Below are 20,885 nucleotides of genomic sequence, written 5' to 3'. Positions count from 1 at the left end.
AGTGTAATGAATTGCTTCTTCATTACTCAGTTTTTATTTAGGAAATTATAAAAGTTAAAAAATCTAGAAGATAGTATAATAAACATCTGTATCCCCTTCAGCTAAATTCATCAGTTGTTAACATTTTGTAATAGTCTCTCCCTCTCTCCCTTTCCCCTCATCTTCCTTCCCATCCCATATACTTTTTTTTTTTAAGCTGAGACATTTAAAAGTATATTGTAGACTCCTCACCCTTTACTTTAGTATATATCTCCTAAAAAGAAGAGTATTCTTTGGGGCACCTGGGTGGCTTAGCTGGTTAAATGTCTGCCTTTGGCTCAGGTCATGATCCTGGTGTGCTGGGATCGAGCTTCGCATCGGGCTCCCTGCTCAGTGGGGAGCCTGCTTCTCCCTCTCCCCCGGCCTCCCCACTTGTGCTTGCTCTCTCTGTACTCTCTCAAATAAATAAATAAAATCTGAAAAAAAGAATAATCTCTTGCATAACCTTAAATACTTTTCTCAAAGTAAAATTATAGAAACGGTTAGGCTAAAGGTTGTAGACCTCTGATCTAGAATAGTTTTCTTTCTTTCTTTCTTTCTTTCTTTCTTTCTTTCTTTCTTTCTTTTTTCTTTCTTTCTTTCTTTCTTTCTTTCTTTCTTTCTTTCTTTCTTTCTTTCCTTTCTTTTCTTTCTTTCTTTCTTTCTTTTTCTTTCTTTCTTTCTTTCTTTCTTTCTTTCTTTCTTTCTTTCTTTTCTTTTCTTTTCTTTTCTTTCTTTCTTTTCTTTCTTCTTTTTTTCTTTCTTTCTTTCTTCTTTTTTTCTTTTCTTTCTTATTTTTTAAGTAGGCCCAGCATGGAGTCCAGTGTGTGGGGCCTGAACCCACACGACCCCCAAGATCCAGACCTGAGCTGAAATGGAGTCTGATGCTCAACCAACCAAGCCACCCACTAGAATAGTGTTTTTTGGGTTTTTTTAGATTTATTTATTTATTTTAGAGAAAGAGAGCAGGAGGGAAGGGCAGAGGGAGAGAGAGTCTTAAGCAGACTACATGAAACATGGGGCTTGATCTCATGACCCTGATCATGACCTGTGCCAAAATCAAGAGTCAGCACTTAACAGGTGCCCCTGTATAAATGTTTTTTGTTCACAGATGTGAATAAAGAATTGAGGAGGACTTGGGTAATGAAGGGTAGTGAAAATAACTTAGATTTAGAATTGAAGAGTATTTGTATTTTAGTAAAATATAATTCCATAGTACAAAAGCTAAACTTGTCTTTTTTATGTTGAAGATGTGAGACAATAAAATTAGCAATTCTTTGCCACAGCTAAGCCTACTGTTTGTAGCAGTGTATTTAGTTTAGAAACAGATAATAATTACTTTTTGATAGATTTAATAGAGTTATCCTTGTGGGAATGCTGTAACTATACTTGCATTCACACAAAAGTAAATACATTTAAAAAATGATTCTACAGATTACTTGGTTGAGTGAGTAGCAAAAGTGTGAAAGTAGCATGTTTTGCTGGAATTAAAGAGTTGCAGTATTTGTAGTGCATGAATTTCCTTTAAATATCTGTATGAACATCTGTGGTGATTAGGTGCTATACTTCCATCTTTTATTGGTTTTGACTGAAACAGTGATTTTCTTCATATTGTGCCTTTATCACAATTTGATTCTGGTTTGACCCATTATAGCCTGTAAAAGTCTATTTCCTTTTCTACATAGCTGTGTGTTAAATAAAGATTGAAACAATATTCTATCAGAGGTTTAATTTCTTAGGTAAATATTCTTAGAGTCTTAACCATTCCTCATTTCACATCTCCACAATAAATGTCTGGTATGATCTTGATGAATTACTTAATCTGTGCCTTGGTTTCCTTATCTGTAAGATAGTGGTAATGGTACCTATCTGGTAAGTTTATAGTGAGGACTGCGCTCTTATACTTAAAATACAATGTCTGGCTTATAGTATACATTCAGTAAAAGTTAGACAATATTGTTATTTCTTATTACATACTTTCTCATCCACCTTGTCTCTTCATGAACCTGTTTGTCTCTCTTAAAGCAGAGCTGAATACAGTAGCAGGTATGATCTGACTAGCCTAGGAAGAGTACAGTGGTTAATTCCTCTGTTAATTTGGATTAAGGTTGAAGTTTTCTTTTTCTAATTCATTATGGAGAATTTCAGACATACAAAAAAGTAGACAGCCGTGGATGATGGATGTCATATACCCATCCTCTATCCCCAGCAATGTGGCCAGTCCTATCCATTTGCCTAAGTCCATGCCTGATTTGCTTTGATAATTACTAAAGCTTTTCGGATAGTGCCTTATTCTCTTAGTAAATAATTTTCAGATTAATGAGCAAATGAGTCTTGCCTTGATTGATGTCTGGATCAGTTTCTAGTAGTTTGTGTTTGGAGGTGAAGTAGATGGACAGGTGGGATTGAAAATAGATTTGTCTGTATCATATTGGTTTTTTTAGATGTCACCCTAGTTTTTTATGATTCCTTCCATTTCTGCATAGGAATGTATGTGGTAATCTTACTGGTAAAAACCTCTGAGGACTCCAAAGAGTACTCAAATAATTCAAATTAGTTGGTCTAGAAGACTTGAGTTTACCACTTTCTTAGAGTCTTTTCACTTTTTCTGGACTTTAAGTCTTTTACCAGTGTTTATTGCAGGACTTTCAATTTGTTAATCATTTTATCTTGATTAAAGAGAAGCAGATAGAGTTTGAAGAGTTCTATTTTGTCATCTCTGTTGAAGTAATTTAAGTACAGTAAAAATTGTTACAATTTATTGGTTTCAAAGAGAGGCCTTCTTCCCAGCATTAACAACTGACTATAGCACTTTTTTCAAGCCTGTACCTATTTTTTCCATAACTCTCTTCTTACTTGTTCCTTATTAATTGTTAACTGTGCTTTCAGTAGTTTGCTGAAAGTTTAATAGATTCATAGTCATTTTTATATTGCTGATACAGAAGTATGTAAGTGTTACTTAAAACAGAGATCAGTCATAAGGGCACCATGACAAGTCTAGTTATTCAGCTGGTGGGGAGGGAGTTCTGGAGGTGAAGTATGGCAGTTAAGATTACTGCAGAGAGGATAGGTTCTAGTACTTTGCTCACTACTGTCATCCTGAGATTGTGCCTCAGTGAGCCTGCCTCATGGATACACCTCACAGCAAATGGGGGCTTCGTGGAAGTGGGTTTAGACTTAACCTCTGTAACTTATCCAGGAGTGACTGGTATGGTTCCTGCTTTCCAATTCTGTTCTTTTAAATGAAGTTTCTCTAGCTTGAGAGGAGTCTTCCCTTCAGTGTTACTAGTTTTTACCTTAATTATTATAAACATTTCAAGAGCAAGAATAAGTATGCTTTAGGCAGAGGGCTGATAGAGAATGCCATGTTGCAATTATGCCATGGCTGTGAACCTCAAAATTGCATTGTTTTACCTTTGAAATTTCTGCTAGTTTGCTGACTTCCGAACTTATGAGATTCAGTATACTTTTTGATTGCACAAGACATGTCTGTTCATTTATTCGTTCTACAATACTTATCTCTGTGCTGGGAAGTGTGCTGCGCACTGGATAAAAAAAAAACAGTGAACTTCTCAGATGTGTTTGCCATTATGGAGTCTACAGTCTAGTGGGAAATGCAGTGAAATTTATTTGAAGCCATAAGGAAAAATTGTGTATTACCTATACATTAAAGACTTAACCACTTACTTTGAAGTGAACTTGGAATGACTTGTTTTTTCATTCTTTCTGCAAAGTGTATTTGAACATTCAGGACTTTTGGGCTAACATATTCCCATATGTGTATTGATATTTGAAAGTAGACATTAGTCAGAAAGGAAGGACAATTTTAACCAGAGAGAGAGAGAGAGAGAGATGAAGAGAATTGCTAGTATACATGTACCGTAGTGAGATTTCAGGATAATGACAGATAGTAGGTTTGTGTGGGTAAAATTGTATGTTGTGCTAAACAGACCTTTGTAGGTAGGGAGTAAGTATCTTTAAGGCCTTTCTTCTTTTAAAATGTTCATTACTTAAGAATTGCTCAGAAAGTAAACTTCCTGTAGAGTGGAAGCATAGTAGAAAGAGCAAATGAGAACCATGACACACAAATCATGTCTTAATTAGTTGACAGTTTCCCTAACTCCGGGCAAGAAAATGAACCTCCTATTCCTTATTCCAACAGAGTACAACAGAGGGGCTGAATTTGCGGATCCCTCCTAGTGCTGCTAAAACCTTTTGACTTTATTTTATTTTTTGTTTAGCAGTTTCTTGATTGACTTTGTTGGAAAGTCAAGATGCCTTCTTATTTTCTGTACTTGTTCAGGTTCAAGAGTTAAAAACTTAAGATGGGGAAATAAGGCTTTGCTTTCTCTAACTGATATTTTCTGACTAGGTACTTCGTAACTCAGGAAGACCTCATTTATTCCCAGTAATATGTTTTACTAAACTCTTTCAGGTAACTTTAAAAAGACTGTGTGGCTTAATAGTAGATCATGGCTTGAACTCAGTTTTTATTTATTGTTGTTACTAGAAAATTTTACTGAGGTGTTTTTCTTGTCTCTGTAGTTATCAGAGACTGTTACAGACGATTGCTGTACTTGAAGCTCAGCGTTCTCAAGCAGTCCAGGACCTTGAAAGTTTAGGCAAACACCAGAAAGAAGCACTAAAAAATCCCATTGGATTTGTGGAGAAACTCCAGAAGAAGGTATATCTTGATCACTTTTTAAGATTTATTGAGATACTTTGGTAATAACTTGATTTCTTCTTTTAATATGGGTATATACTTTTTTAAATGTTTAATTTTTTTCCCTTCTAAAACTAACCATACTACCGAAGGCAGGATAATGCCTTCCTAACCGCTCCCCTCCCCAATACACAAAATATACTCCAATGAAAATAGCTGAGAGGTTTAATTAGGAACTTGATGTTCCATTCCCTAACCATTTTTAGGATCTTTTCCTGTTACCTTTCCCGTCTTAGGTGAAAAGGAAAAGAGGGTTTTCCTTCTTCTTTCACGACTTCAGGATTAATAAAAGAAAAAATACTTCAGGATTTATTAACTGCTTTAGTTTTGAGGTACTTTTATAACTCTTCGTGTAGTATGATAGAAAATATTGGTGATAAAAACAGAAACTATTTTAATGTCTTTAAGGTTATGGTTGCCAAGTCCATGAGGAAGAAGTGTAAATTTACCTAATTTTGTAATGTCCTTTGCTTTAGTGTAAAAATTTCTTTCAATTTTCTCTTTTCCTTAAAACAGAACTTCCGTATTTAATCATTTGAAGGTGATTCACATTATAACTCTCTTGCATGTCAATATGGATAACCTAGATGTGTATTTATACTGTAGTATGTATCTTGAATGAGGGACTCACTAATTGTTTAATAAATTTGAGAGGTATAATATTCATCGGCATTGTGTGAAAACATTAAAACTGAGGAACTATGAAAAAGAATCTTATTTACCTTAAAAAACAAAACAATAACTTAGTATAGTTATTTGTTGCCAGTTTTTAATGAGTATAGTTATTTGTTGCCAGTTTTTAATGAGTCACAGAAGTGGTCTACCAGGTGTTGACGGAACAGCCCTGGGATTTTGTTTCATTTAGTTGTATTAACTTATTATTTGGATTTTTCTGGCTATACTGTTTAGTTGGCAATCATCATTTTCTCTCCATGCTTCAGAACATTGAGTATCATAATGAATATAGAATTTATATATTGATTTGTTAAAACTTCTAAACTTTTTAGGACCCTATTTACCATCTCTGTACTGTGAGTCCACTTAGGTGTTTATTGATTCTGCATTGCCATTATTAAGCATTTCTAGTGCAAAAAGATAAAGTACTTACAGTGGTTACTTACAATTAATACAACTAAAGCAGATGATGATAGAAAAGTTAATATTAATAAAAAATTTATTAACTCTGATCTCTGGTGGGCAAAAAAGATGCAGTTAGGCTTTTTTACTAGATTTGTATGCAGTTGGTTATTTGCTGGTTCTCCATTTCCAGGTTTAGTTTAAAACTGAATTTCTTTTCACTTTATCTCAGAAACAGAGATGTGATATTAACCATCTTAAGAATTTTTAATCAAAATGTGTGGAATTACATTAAATCCAGATACTTAGTAATCGTGAAAGACTTATGGTCCTTGGAAAGAAATTTTTCTACTGGATTTAATTTAAAAGTTTGATTTTTCCATTTTTTTGCATGTGTGTTTACTTATGTATACAGATGTTTTGACTTATGATGGGTCATGTCCTGATAAACCTGTCTTAAGTTGAAAATATCGTGAGTCGAAATGCATTTAATACACCTAACCTTCTGAACGTGATAGCCTAGCTCACCAAAGAGGTTCTCAGAACACTTAGCATCAACCTACAGTTGGGCAAAATCATCTAACACAAAGCCTATTTATAATAAAGTGTTGAATATCTAGTGCAATTCATTGAATACTACACTGAAAGTTAAAAAGAGGGTGGTTGTATGGGTAAGGAATAGTTGTCCGTGTATAGATTTTTTACCCTCATGATCCCATGGCTAACTGGTAGCTGTGGCTCGCTGCTACCGCCCGGCAGCATGAGAGAGTATTGTACTACATATCACTACCCCGGGGCAAGATCAGAATTCAAAATTTGAAGCATGGTTTCTGTTGCATGCATCGCTTTCGCACCATTGTAAAGTTGAAAAATCATAAGTTGAATCGTAAGTTGGGTACCATCTGTACTTAATTATTTCTTTAGGTTTACCGTGTTAGTTAAGTTGTTGACGTGTGATCTGTTTGTTTTAGTGGACGCTTAAAAACTCCTAATTGAAATTAAGGAAACTTGTGGTATATACTGGTATATAGAATGCAAGGAACATTTAAGGCTTATTATTAGCTTCCTTTGCTATTACTGTCATGATTTTAAAAGACACTCTAATGATGCAAAAGTTGAGCCTTACTTAGACTAATGTGTACTATTATGATGATGGTGATAATGTTGTAATATATCATAAGCAAAATAAAAATTAAGAATTCTGTGTCAAACAGTCAAATTGGATTTTGCTTGCCAGTTTCATAGTTTGACCTGATGTTTTTCTCAACGTCTTGCTATGGAAAATGTCAAGTACACAGAAGAATTGGAAGTATTGCATAGTTAACACACACATATTCACCGTTAGACTCTACAATTAACATTTTATTGTATTTGCTTTATCATGTATGAATCAGTCCTTCATCATTCCGTCTTACTTGAAGAATAAATTTCAAAGTTGCAGACATGAACACTTTACACCAAAACACTTCAGGATGCATATTATTAACTAAAATTGTTTTTTAAAACTTTTTTAAGGTGAGATTTCCACAGAGTGAAATTCAGAGATTCTAATTGTACCATTCTGAGTTCTGACAAAAAACATACACCTATGTAACCCAAATCCCTATCAAAAGATATTGATTATAATGATCTGCTTTTAGTAATTATCACAACTTAATGACTTCGCTAAAGGTGGTTGGTTAAGTAACTGAATTCCAAGTAGATTATATGTGTAGTTTTGATTCTCAAGGTGTTATAATTTTTTGTATATGTGATAAGAATTATATATAGTGAAAATAATTCATTGTTTTATGAATAAGTCATGAACATGGGGGTATATTTTAAGTGAATTGTGTGTCAGGTCTCATCTTTTGCAATCAAACACATTTCATATGCTGTTCTTAAAGATAAAAACCTTTGTTTTGTTATTTATGTTTAAAGTGTATTAGTGATATAGTATGTCTATGTAGTTCAGCTTTAGAGCTATCTCTAAATATAGTGCTATTGTCTTATTAAATTCATTCTTCCTCTACTTGTTGTCATTTTACTCTTTAATGTTTGGATGATATTAACTTTATTGGCTTTTGGATTCAAACAGTGAACAGAAATGCCTAGTTGATGGTGATTTGGAGTCTGAAAATTTGGCTGTAGTAGATAATTTTTTGAATTAAATTTAGACTGTCACTTTATTTTTTTTCTCCCAGGCTGATATAGGGCTTCCGTATCCACAGAGAGTTGTTCAATTGCCCGAGATTGTATGGGACCAATATACCAATAGCCTTGGGAACTTTGAAAGAGAATTTAAAAATCGTAAAAGACATACTAGGAGAGTTAAGCTAGTTTTCGATAAAGGTAAGAAATTACATGATAAGAATTTAAATAGAGAAATATCTGGCAGTCTTGCTTTAATAATCCTATACATGGTCTTCTTTTTAGTAGGTTTACCTGCTAGACCAAAAAGTCCTTTAGATCCTAAGAAGGATGGAGAGTCCATTTCATATTCTATGTTGCCTTTGAGTGATGGTCCTGAAGGCTCAAACAGTCGTCCTCAGGTAAACAGTATAAAGCTTTGGAGCAGGAAAATTTGAACTACAGGCAAAATATTTTAACATTTCCTGGTTTATATTCTTAAAATAAGCAGTCTTTCACTGGATATAGTGGGGACATGAACTTTGAATTTAAGAGAAACCTGGGTTGGAATCTTAGCGCTACTAGCTGAGAATGTCAGATGTCATTTATATTAAAGCCTCCAAGCTGCAGTTTCCTTTTATATGAAATGTGATTAAAATTATTTGTGTTGTAGAGTTGTATGAAGGTTAAACAAGTAGTACATGTGACATGCCCCGTACAGTGTGTGGCATGTAATCTTTACTCTAAAAATAAGAGGTCTGTGCAGTGTAATTTAACCAGGATTTGAGTCCTGGCCTTGCCACTAGTAGTTAGATGAACCGTAATAGACATGTGGGTTCAGAATGGAAAAGTAACATTTCCTTTTCTTTAAAATGAAGTTGCTGTCATCTATATTATAGGATTGCTAGGAGTATAAAAACCAAATGAAGTAAAGGAATGTGAAAACATTTTGTAAACAATAAAAAAAATACACATTAAATAATAAATTTACTGAAATATTTTGAAATTAATAAAAAAATTCCACAATATAGGGTGCCTGGGTGGCTTTGTTGGTTAAGCGTCTGCCTTTGGCTCAGGTCATGATCTCAGGGTCCTGGGATTGAGCCCCACACGGGGCGCCCTGCTCAGCGGGGAACCTGCTTCTTCCTCTCCCTCTGCTGTGCTCCTTGCTTGTGCTTGTGCTCTCTCTCAAATAAATAAATAAAATCTTAAAAAAAAATTTTTCCACAGTATGTGTTTTATTTAGCTAAGTCAAATGGTAGTCTTTGTTATTTTTGACAAAAGCCCTGTTTTATATGCAGATGATAAGAGGACGCCTTTGTGATGATACGAAACCTGAAACATTTAACCAACTGTGGACTGTTGAAGAACAGGTAATATTTCTAAGTTGTGTAGGTTAAAGAAAAAAGGTTCAGGTTAGAGTCAGTATTATGACTAAAGTGTATATTGTAGATGATCCCTCTGAACTAAGAACTGAAAATATTAAACTTCTGTATACTTTTTTTTTTTGTGCACACTTCAAGAATTTTGGATTTTGGGAATATATGAATTCCAGTTTGGGGATGATTTTTAAAGAAGGAATCTGGGTTATAGGAAGGGGATTGAAAAACATAGTGAAATGGGTGGAATAAAGTGTTTGTAATACAGTTTTGGAAGAGAGAACAACCTGGGACCAAGTAAAGCAGTGCCTGAGAGTAAATTCTTGTTTTTGTTATGGAGGGGAGCTGACAAAGCCATGCCAGAGAATTCTGTTGGGAGTTTGGCGTATGGCTAGGATTATTCATGGGTAAGGTTTGTGACACATCTCTGTTTTTTACAAGGATTAACCCCAGAGCTATAATGAGTTAAGCGGTTTATGAAAAGCTTTAGGAAATTCATTTTAAGCATCCAGATTATTCTGCATTTTTAGAACTGTGGGACAATTTAGGGGCTAGGTACGAATTTAAAAATCAAATATTTGAATGGAAGACCAACAAAGGAAGGAAAGTCTCTTAAGTATTTTGTCAAAATCTGAACGAATTTAGATGTTTTTGTCAAATCTATAGGGGCAAGCCCATACATAGTCTAACAAGAAAAGATGGTCATTGGAAATCATTAAGATGTATAAAGTATTATTAATTAATTAAATTTGGAGGGGTGCTATGTTTTTACTTAAAGGAATAGAAAATCTTAAAAGGTTTTCCATAGGTTTATTCTCTAACCTCATTTTTCCTGTGAAGTCTTAAGTTCCTTACTAGAAATTTTTCCTACAATGAGGATTTCTAGTGACCTAACCCTGTATAGTTGGGGAGGGAGATAGTTTAAAAGGCAGTGTGAATGTATTTATTCATTTATATAAATGTATCTATTAATGAAACTCAGTATTAAACTTTATTAAATTTGGTCTTCGGTTTGTCTTAGAAAAAGCTTGAACAACTACTCCTGAAATACCCTCCTGAAGAAGTAGAATCTCGACGTTGGCAGAAGATAGCAGATGAGCTGGGCAATCGGACAGCCAAACAGGTAATTGAGCAGTTGGCCTCGTATTGTTGGCATGTTTTTGATAGTTTTTTAACGAAGGATAATGCAACTGACATCAGCAAATCTGCTACATCATTTTTAGCTACACAAAGCTATAATATGTGGTTGTCTTGTTTTGTTTTTAAAATTGTATATTTTGTGTTGATTTCTGAAACAACTTGAGATAATTCTGCTTCAATCATTACTGAAAAATAAGAATGTAATGTACTTTTTAGTTAGATTAGGCTAATAGGTTTGTGACATACTTCGGAAGTATTCTCTGGTTGTCTTTCTAAAAAAAAAAAATCTAGCAGTTTTCTTCTTCATATTACCATTGAGATTAATAGATGCGTTTTTAATGGTATAAGCATGAGCGTTCACTAGTTGAAAATATGTATTTAGCTTTGGAGTCAAGCACATTTCCTGTATTTTAATGATTTTTTGTCTAGATTTTAAAATATAAGTGTGTTTGTTGGCAGTTTAAAATTATTTTTAGGTTTATGATAAATTTTAAATTGTTAGCATTAAGATACACAGGTATATTTTAATTTTAAAAAACTATTCAGGTATTGCATGTCTTATAATTATGTTAAATGGTTTGTCGTATTTCTTTAGGTTGCCAGCCGAGTGCAGAAATATTTCATAAAACTAACTAAAGCTGGCATTCCAGTTCCAGGCAGAACACCAAACTTATATATATACTCCAAAAAGGTAAAAAGAAAATAGAGAAAGTAAACTTTAGACCTTAGATTAAACTTATCAAAGTCAGAATTGCTACGTAAAAGTGTATACATTTATCAGAACAAAGTTGTTTTATTTTTAAAATCTGACTTGCTCTAATCATTTTGTTTACTGGGCGGCATGGACACAGAACAGGATTCTGTTGTTGCTACTCCATGAAATTGATCTTTATGTTCATTATTTTCTTAAGAATAGGTGAGTTTATGTGAATGGGTGCTACTGGAAAGATGTAGAGTGTGAATGTATATCAGAAAGGCCTTTGTGATGTTAAAAATTTTAGGGTGTTTGACTCTTCAATAAACACAATCAACCTGTTCTTAGATATGCTACATAAATCCAAAAATAGAAATGTTTATTAAAATACATTACTTAATCCTCACTACAATTCTAGAAGTATAGGTAGTGTTATCACTTTTACTTTACTACTAATAATATTAATAGCTAGCTCTTATTCTTATTATTGAATGTTCTATGTCAGGTACTGTTATAAAGCCTTTCTTTTTTTTTTTTTAAGAGAAGGAAAGAGAGGAAGAATGGTGGGGGGGTTGGGGCAGAGAGGGAGGGGGAGAGAGGGTCCCAAGCAGGTTCCATGCCCAGCATGGAGCTGACACGGGGGTTGATCCCACGATCCTGAGTTCATGACTTGAGCTGAAAGCAAGAGTCAGACACTTTTAACTAACTAAGCCACCCAGGCACCCCTACAGCGTTTTTACAGATGAGAAAACTAGGCGTTGGGGGACCTGGCTGGTTCAGTAGGTAGAGCATGTGACTTGATCACAGGGTTGTGAGTTTGAGCCCCCTGTTAGGTGTAGAGATTACTTAAAAATACAGCCTTAAAAAACAAAAACTAGGCCTTAAGGTAAATGGAGTCAGTTGTCTAGTCATAGCTAATTAGTCTGAGAACCATTGACCTCTGATTCTGATCCCAGGCCTTTTCCACTATTCTCTGACACTCTTTACAGTGAAAAAGCTGTTACCCTTTTCCTACATAGGTCACTGCATCAAATGGTAGCCAATTTTTTGCTTTAATTACATAGACTAAAGCACGCAATTGGCCTCTTTCATTTCCTTAGTAAACGATCCTGATATTTCCTCTCCACCACCACTGCCACCCTTCATATAAGAAGCTAAGAGCATATCTAATGTTGTTACCCTTCCTTATTGAAGCTTCCTTATTGTTTTTCGTGATTTTACATTAAGAATATTAGCTGTACAGCTCCATGTTTTACAAGTTTTGTGTTTCGTCTTTTTTACCAAGCTTTGGAAGCTTGTTTTAATTTGTCATTTGATTTAAATGTTTTGGATCTCCCCTCCAAATATAGCACTACTTATATCAAATATAAAGAGTTTATCCTGTAACTTTGGAATGTTGGAAGTTGATATTTAATTTAACAGCTCTAATTTTCATGGTTAATTTCCAGGTTAACGTTAGATGTGTTGGGCACCTTATATTTTCACAGCTAAGACTACTAATGATAACAAAGGAATACTAAAGAAACCTAAATGTGTTCCTTCCTTTGGGTACACCGAATTTTAAGTTAGCGTTTTGACTATAGCGATCTAGCCCAGCCACTGACACAGTGATTCCTTGCCATGGTTAGAGTTTAAATCTTGAAACAGATGAAGTGATGGTTCTGCCTGTAGCTGAGGTGGTTCTTTGTGGCTCTACTGTCTATGAAGAGAGGCAGTCTTTGCAGTGGTTTGAGAGTGAGGGCTTTGATCCCACACAGGCTTAGTTTGTAATCTTGGTTCTACCACTGTCTGGCTGCAGCACCCTGAACAAGAAACTTAACCTCCATCTTTAAATTAGAGGTGATAGTAACTATTTCATAGGAATTGTAAGGATTAAATGACATTGACATACAGTAAACAGTCAGTGTTAGATAGTATTTTTAGACATTGATCATGTTGTGGAAGGTTTTTTTTACTTGATTGTTTATATCTGTCTTAGGCTATATCATCCTGCCTGATCTATAAGATGACTCTAAGAGGAGTGTTCAGCATTTGAATATCAAGAGTGTGATCAATGCTGGGGATCCAAATACAAGCTAGATAGCATGTGATCCATTGCACTGTTGTTGGGATAGTCCCCCTACATTTTTCTTTTATCTAGTTGTGCTTTAAAATTCCAGGTAACATAGAAAAAAAAAACCACATAAGACTATGCTGAAGGATAGAGCTGAAATCCTTTTAGTAGATAGTCTTGGAGGGAAGTAGTAGTTATATTTGAGTATCTTTGATTCTTTTAATGATTTTCCACTTAATTAAAAATTTGTTTTCTCACTTAGTCTTCGACAAGCAGACGACAGCACCCCCTTAATAAGCATCTGTTTAAACCTTCCACTTTCATGACTTCCCACGAACCACCAGTATATATGGATGAAGATGATGACCGATCCTGTTTTCATAGCCACATGAACACTGCTATTGAAGAGGCATCAGTAAGTTACCTGTTTATATAAAAATATATATTTGTCTATGTGTTATACTGATTGGTACAGAATGAGAGCACTAGAATTTTTAAATTATTCCTACCCTTCAGAGAATGTTGGTTTTTTTTTAATTACCAGTCAGATTTATGGGCTTTTTAAAGAACAGTATATTGTTAAAAACAATACATTGTTAAATTGTTATGTATTAATAAAATATATCATTGTATTATTATATATTTATATATAACTTGTAAATGAGAGGAAACTTAAAAAGATATGCAAAAATAGAATAGTGTAATAAATCATATATATAATAATAATTTTTTAAATATATACAAAAATAGAGTAATAAAATGAACCCCCATGCACCTATCACCCAACTTCAATAGTTATCAGCTTGTTGCAATCTTATTTTCATCTCCACTTCTTACCCACCTCATATCCATCCTGGGTTATTTTGGAGCAAGTCCCAGACATAACAGAGTATTATTATCATGTTTCTAAAAAGGTAATTCTTTATATGATCAAACATGCGCTCAGTTCACATATCCCCAGTCATAAATTGCAATAGATTTTCTCCTTTCCTCCTTCCCTTCCCCCACCCCACTTTTATCCTCTTAGAACTTTTTTGTTGGAAAACTGGGTCATTAGAATTTAACCACTGTTTTGATATTGTTTGCTTCTGCTTGGTGTCAGTTATTCTGTCTTTGTGTTCCCTGAATTTTCTGTAAGTTGATAGTAGGTCTAGATAAGTAGTGTCACTTAGAAATTGTTTTTCTGCTCCCTGAATTTTCTGTAAACTGAAAGTAGGTCTAGACAATTGACCAGATTTAGATTTGGTTTTTGGGTTTTTCTTTTTTTTTTTTTTTTTATTGATTTATTTGAGACAGCGAGCAAGCACAGGGTGTAGGAGCAGAGTGGGAGAGAGAGAGAGTTTTAAGCAGACTCCATGCTGAGCTCGGAACCTGACACAAGGCTTGATCTCATGACCCTGAGATCACAACCTGAGCTGAAACCAAGAGTCAGACTTTATTTATTTATGTATGTATGTATGTTTGCATGTATTTATTTATTTGAGAGAATGAGCACAAGCCAGGGGAAGGGCAGAGGAAGAGGGAGAAGCAGACTCTCTGCTGAGCAGGGAGCTCAGTGCGGGGCTCTATCCCAGGACCCTGGCATCATGACCTGAGCTGAAGGCAGATGTTGAGGCACCCATGCGCCCCAAGAGTCAGACTCTTAACAGACTGTGCCACCCAGATTTGTTCGTTAGGGTGAGCAGGACTACTTCATGTGTACTTTCATCAGTCTTTTTTTTTTTTTTTTTTTTTTTTTTTTTTTTTTTTTTTTTTTTTTTTTACATAGTAGCCGTTGATCGTTGCCTGGACTCTTTAATTCATTCGATGTTACAAAATAGTGATATTCTTTCATTTCTTCATTATTTGTTTGATAGAATATTCTGTGAAGTAACCGCCTCTTCATCAACTATTTGATTACCTGAGGTACATATGGAAAAGGCAATATAGCTGCTTGATTGTTGCCTTTATTTTCTTATTTTTAAAATGTTTGAGGGGCACCTGGGTGGTGCAGTTGGTTAAGCATCCGACTCTTGATCTTGAACTCAGGTCTTAATCCCAGGGTTGTGAATTCAAGTCCCATGTTGGGCTCCACGCTGGGCATGGAGCCTAGTTGAAAAAAAAAAAGCAGCAGCAGTACTTTATTTAGATTTGGAGTTTAAGTGGAAGAACTCTAAAGAAGTGGTAGTCAAGTTGGCAAAAAAGGATGAACAAAATTTAGCCAGGTGAGGAGTAGATTAATATATGTAGTAGATTGAATTTGATGTAACTTTTGTTTCGTTTATTTAATTTTTTTATTTTTAAATGAGTACGAGTTTAAATCATTCTGATTATTTGGGAATAGCTATTCAGATGTGTATTTTATGAAGCCACTAGTGGTAGAATTCACATATTTCAGCTTCTCTTCAGAAAAGCAATATTTAGAGAGAGAATATGATTACAGGTATATACTTCCATACAGTTTTAAAATCTGTACACCATTTTAGCCTCATTTGAAATTAGTCATAGTATTTTCCCTTTAAGTAAACTTGAAAAAGGATTATAACAAGGAACTCTGTATGGGTATTTAAAAAAATTTTTAATTGTGATAAATACATATAACCTTAAATTTACCATCTTAACTAGTTTTAAGTATATAGTTCAGTAGCGTTAAATACATTCTCATTTTTGTGCAACCAATCCCCAGAACGCTTTAATTCCTGGAAAAATAAAACTCAGAACCATTTAATAGCATCTCCCCATCGCCTCCTCCTTCCAGCCCCTGGCAGCTAACATTCTACTTTGTTCCTGTGTATTTGGCTGCTCTGGGTACCTCATACAAGTGGAATCATGCAGGTTTTATCCTTTCTTGACTGGCTTATATCACTTAACATAGTGTATTGAAGATTCATCCATCTTGTAACATATATCACTATTTCCTTCCTTTTTAAAGCTGAATAATATTTTGTGGTATGTATATACCATGTTTTGGTTATCGGTTAATCTGTCAGTGGACACAATTTGCTTTCACCTTTTGGCTATAGAGAATAATGCTGCCATGAACATAGGTGTACAAGTATCTGTTTGAATCCCTGCATTCAGTTCTTTTGGGTATATATCCAGAAGTGGAATTGCTGGATCCATGTTAATTCTACATTTAATTTTTGAGGAACCGACATACTGTTTTCTGTAGTGGCCGGAACATTTTACTTACTCACCACCAGTGCACAAGGGTTTCAGTTTCTCTACATCCTTGCCAACACTTGTTATTTTCTGGGTTTTTTGTTTTTGTTTTTGATAGTGGCCATCCTGCTGGTGGTGAGGTGATTTAACTTTTCTTAGTCTTATTGACCAAATTTAAAAGTATCCTTAGACCTAAAATGCAAATTAAAAATTTTGGCAGAGTTTTTATTCTGTATCTGCTTAAAATATATCTGAATTTAATAAATTTCATTATAAAATTTCTTACCCCATTATTTAGTTAGGCCACATGATATTCAGTAGTGTTACATATTTATTACATTATTTATGTTGTCATTCTCAGTGCTGACATAGGAAGGCAGTAGCTATAATTTAACATCTTTAATAGACAAGAATTTGAAATGGGTGAGATAGTGTCAGATAAGGTAGGTGAAGTGTGAGATTGTAAAGAATATTTCGTTATCTGAGTACTTTGGACTTGTTTCTGTAGACAGTCAGAAAGCCATTTGGGAGATTTTAAGCCATGGTGGGGCTTGAGGAAGGAGTGGGTACTCTAGAGGAGCAATTTGAAAGATTTTATTTTATTTTTTTTAAAGATTTTATTTAGGGGCACCTGGGTGGTTCAGTCGTTAAGCATCTGCCTTCAGCTCAGGGCATGATCCCAGGGTCCTGGGATTGAGCCCTGCATTGGGCTCCCTGCTCTGCTGGGAGCCTGCTTCTTCCTCTCCCACTCCCCCTGCTTGTGTTCCCTCTTTTGCTGTCTGTCTCTCTCTCTGTCGAATAAATAAATAAAATCTTTAAAAAATAATAAAGATTTTATTTATTTATGTATTTTTATTTTTTAAATTTATCTTTAAAAAAATAAAGATTTTATTTATTTATTTGACAGAATAAGCAGGGAGAGTGTCAGGCAGAGGGAGAGGGAGAAGCAGGCCCCCCATGGAGCAGGGAGCCCACTGTGGGGCTCAATCCCAGGACCCCAGGATCATGACCTGAGCCGAAGGCATATGCTAACTGACTGAGCCACCCAGGCGCCCCTGAAAGATTTTAGAAAGTATTAAGTGGTGATAGATTTTGTTGGATTAGATAAAAGAATGAAAAATTAAGACTAACTCTTAGATTTAGGCCTTAGGCTGCTGTGTGTATAAGGTGTTAGTTAAATATTCAGAAAAATCTGGGCTCAAATCACCTGACTTTGCAACTAATTAAGTATGTGACCTTGGGTAAATGTTATAATTTCTATAAACACCAGTTTCTTTGACATAAAAGAATTTGTAGTTAATAATACCTAACATGAGCCGGAGGAATGGAAGAGACAGGAGTTGTCTGGACCAGAATTGATAGAATATGGATAGGGTCAGTGAATTGGAGGTGCTTATAGAAGCATTGTGGAAATTAGTGACCATGGGATCAGTCATGAGGTAGCAAAGGAAAGAAATCGATCATTGATAACAGAGCACAAATAAATTGGGAGAATAAGTTGGAAGCATTTAGTGATTCACCTATCAACTTCAACCTCCTATATTTATGTAGTTTTTAATATTCATTTTTTTAATACTCTATTCTAAATAATCATCTTTGTAATTTAGTTTATCCCCTTGGGTAAGTCAGGAATGTACTGCCTTAGTCATTGGCCCTACGGAGCAGAGATTGGTTTCCTCATTTTAAAGAAAATGTTGTATTTACTTGAGGAAGCATGAAAGTCTTTTAGAGAAGAGGATCTTCCTGCAGATTAGGTAGAAGTTCCATTAGCCATTAATGTGTTGGGATGGAGTTAAGTCTGCATTAATGTATAACAGAGGTGGGAATCATCCCCTGGTACTTTGTTAGGCGGCCTACTACAACTCAGTATTACTATTGCATTAAGAAGCCCTCCAGGGGTGCCTGGGTGGTGTGGTCCGTTAAGAGGCTGACTCTTGGTTTTGGCTCAGGTTGTGATCTCAGGCTTGTGAGAGCAAGCCCCATGTTGGGCTCCGTGCTGAGTGTGGAGTCTGCTTGGGACTCTTCCTTCTCCCTGTGCCCCTCCACCCCCTCAGATAAATAAATAAATCTTAAAAAAAAAAAAAAAAGCAGCAGCAGCCCTCCAAAAGTATTAAGTCTAAAATATTGCTAAAAGCACCACTCATTTTCTATGAGCTCTATAAGGTGATATATCTTAAAAGTGAAAAATATTTTGTTAATAGAAAAATAATCTGTGTCAGTATTTTTTTAAGATTTTATTTGAGAGAGAGGGAGAGAGAGCATAAGCAGGGGAGGTGGCAGAGAGAGAGGGAGAAGCAGGCTTCTTGCTGAGCAGGGAGCCCAATGCTGGGCTTGATCCCAGGACCCTGGGATCATGACCTGAGCTGAAGACAGACACTCAACTGACTGAGCCACCCAGGTGTTCCTGTGTCAGTATTTCTTACACTTAGTTCATTTTAATTATCAAACATTTTTGTTTTCACTTTTATTCTTTACTAGGATGAAGAAAGTATTCCTATCATGTATAGGAATTTACCTGAATATAAGGAGCTATTACAGTTTAAAAAGTTAAAGAAGCAGAAACTCCAGCAAATGCAAGCTGAAAGTGGATTTGTACAACATGTGGGCTTCAAGGTAAATTCTACTGTTTATTCAGTTTTTGAAAGGATGATAAGAGATATTTAAGGTAGGTTCTGGAGTTTTAAATTTCAGACTTCCCAGCACACAGATAAAAGTAAGTTTAGCTCTAGTCTTGTTCATTTAACTGAAGTATGCTACAGGTACTGATGTTAATAGGTTTATGATTCAATGAAAAGAAGACAAACATACAGATATCCATATTTTGAAGTAAAATATGAAATGTTTTTGTCTAGCTCTTTCTTTCTTACTCCCACCTTTCCTGAGATAAAACTGACAAAAATTGTATATATTTAAGGTGTATACAATTTGAAGGTACAAAAACAACACCTTACATGATTACCTTTTTTTGTATGTGTGTGAAGACAACACTTACGATGTACTCTCTCAGCAAATTCTAAGTATACCATACTGTATTAATAATCCCATGCTGTACATTAGATCTCCAGAACTTATAATTGAAAATTTGTATCATTGACTAACATGCCCCCATTTCTCCCAGCCCCTGTCACCCACTGTTCTACTTTTCTGCTTCTATGAGTTTGAGTTTTCTGTTTCTATGCGTTTGAGTTTTCTGTTTTCATATATAAGTGAGATCATATAGCACTTGTTCCTTTCTGTGGCTTATTTTACCTAGCATAAAGTCCTCTACTTTCTCATCCACGTTGTCATCAATGGCAGGATTTCTTTCTGTTTTATGGCTGAATAATATTCCTCTGTGTGTGTGTGTGTGTGTGTGTGTGTGTGTGTGTGTGTGTGTGTGTGTGTGACATTTTCTTTATGCTTTCATCCACTGGAGCTATTTCTCTTTTTGTTGCTACTGTTCTTAGATGAGAAATTTCTCTTCCCCTTCCAGGCTAGTAGAAGTATATCCATTCATTCCACCAAATTTTGAAATGCCCATTATGTCCCAGGCACGTTGCGTAAGTGCTAGGGATTCAGTAGTAAACAGGATTGACTCGGTTTCTGTCCTTATTCTGTTTTCATCTCATAAGATATTTAGTTAAATTAGTGAAATAGCTGACTATGACTAGAGAACATACTAGACAGTAGTGAGGTTATTGAGGTGCTTTGGAAATTTGCTGAGGAGTTTAAACTTTCCTTAAAGGGTTGGGGAACCATTGAAGGAGTTTAAGCAGAGAGTAATATGAAATTTACACTTCAGAAAAATCATTCCTATTACTTATACTATTAGTATTGATAATCTTTGGGAAGGCAGGGGGTTAGAGTGGATAATATCTGACTACTATATTGTTAAATTCTGTAAACGGTAATGTATGCATGTATGTTATTTATGTAATTGAAAAAAATTAATTGACGGAGAAGAAGATCATTCTGGACTTAGTATGGAGAATGGATAAAAAGAAGGCAAGGCTGGAGGCAGAGAGACTGGTTAGAGACTCTTGGTAATTTAGACAAAGGATGAGAATGTCCCCGGCTTGATTGGTGGCTGTGGAAATTGAGAGAGATTTGACAAGTTTGAGAACACTTTAGGCTTTAGAATTGACTGTATTTGGTGAGATTGGAGGAAGTAAAATGAGACCAGGAACTATAGAGTTGCTGGCAGTGGTATACATAAACATACTGATATGTGCTGGGACCAATACACAGAAACTTAAAATTTCTATAACTCTGAACCTCTGGCCATTAGCCAGACTCTATTAAATACTTTTTCCTCTTGGTCTTTCCATAACCCTGCTTCTCCATTAGAAGTTTTCCTAATTGTTATCTCTGGCCTTTCAAGAGGAAACTCACCACTTTTAAAAATTTTGCTGTAAGACCCAGCTGTGGCTTGTTTACTAATCTGTCAGCCACTCTAGTTGGCCTGATGTGCAAAGAAACTAGAACTGAGATTTATTTCCAAAATTGCCCAGGAGAGACTGAGGGCTACCAGGATGCCACCATACTGGGAAGGAGCTAGATCTGCCTGTTCTT

At 35.1% G+C, this 20,885-nt stretch overlaps 1 protein-coding gene across 8 annotated transcripts in view; it reads left to right on the top strand.

The window, feature by feature from the left end:
* The window catches only part of ZZZ3 (zinc finger ZZ-type containing 3), a 95,903-nt gene that overhangs the window by 72,664 nt on the left and 2,354 nt on the right, over positions 1-20,885 (top strand). For 7 of the 8 annotated variants that reach the window (XM_011228792.3, XM_034653718.1, XM_034653717.1 and 4 more), the window contains 8 exons: positions 4,564-4,702; positions 8,002-8,149; positions 8,234-8,349; positions 9,229-9,300; positions 10,328-10,429; positions 11,042-11,137; positions 13,456-13,608; positions 18,813-18,947. In XM_011228792.3, coding sequence (XP_011227094.1) covers positions 4,564-4,702; positions 8,002-8,149; positions 8,234-8,349; positions 9,229-9,300; positions 10,328-10,429; positions 11,042-11,137; positions 13,456-13,608; positions 18,813-18,947 — 961 coding nt within the window. The remainder of the gene's footprint in view (positions 1-4,563; positions 4,703-8,001; positions 8,150-8,233; positions 8,350-9,228; positions 9,301-10,327; positions 10,430-11,041; positions 11,138-13,455; positions 13,609-18,812; positions 18,948-20,885) is intronic. The other variant, XM_002922314.4, reaches the window with a different exon arrangement.

This window comes from Ailuropoda melanoleuca, chromosome 2 (assembly GCF_002007445.2).
Source record: "Ailuropoda melanoleuca isolate Jingjing chromosome 2, ASM200744v2, whole genome shotgun sequence".
NCBI lineage: Eukaryota > Metazoa > Chordata > Mammalia > Carnivora > Ursidae > Ailuropoda > Ailuropoda melanoleuca.
Note: the sequence above shows the minus strand (reverse complement) of the source record. Positions and strands in the feature narration are given on the sequence as shown.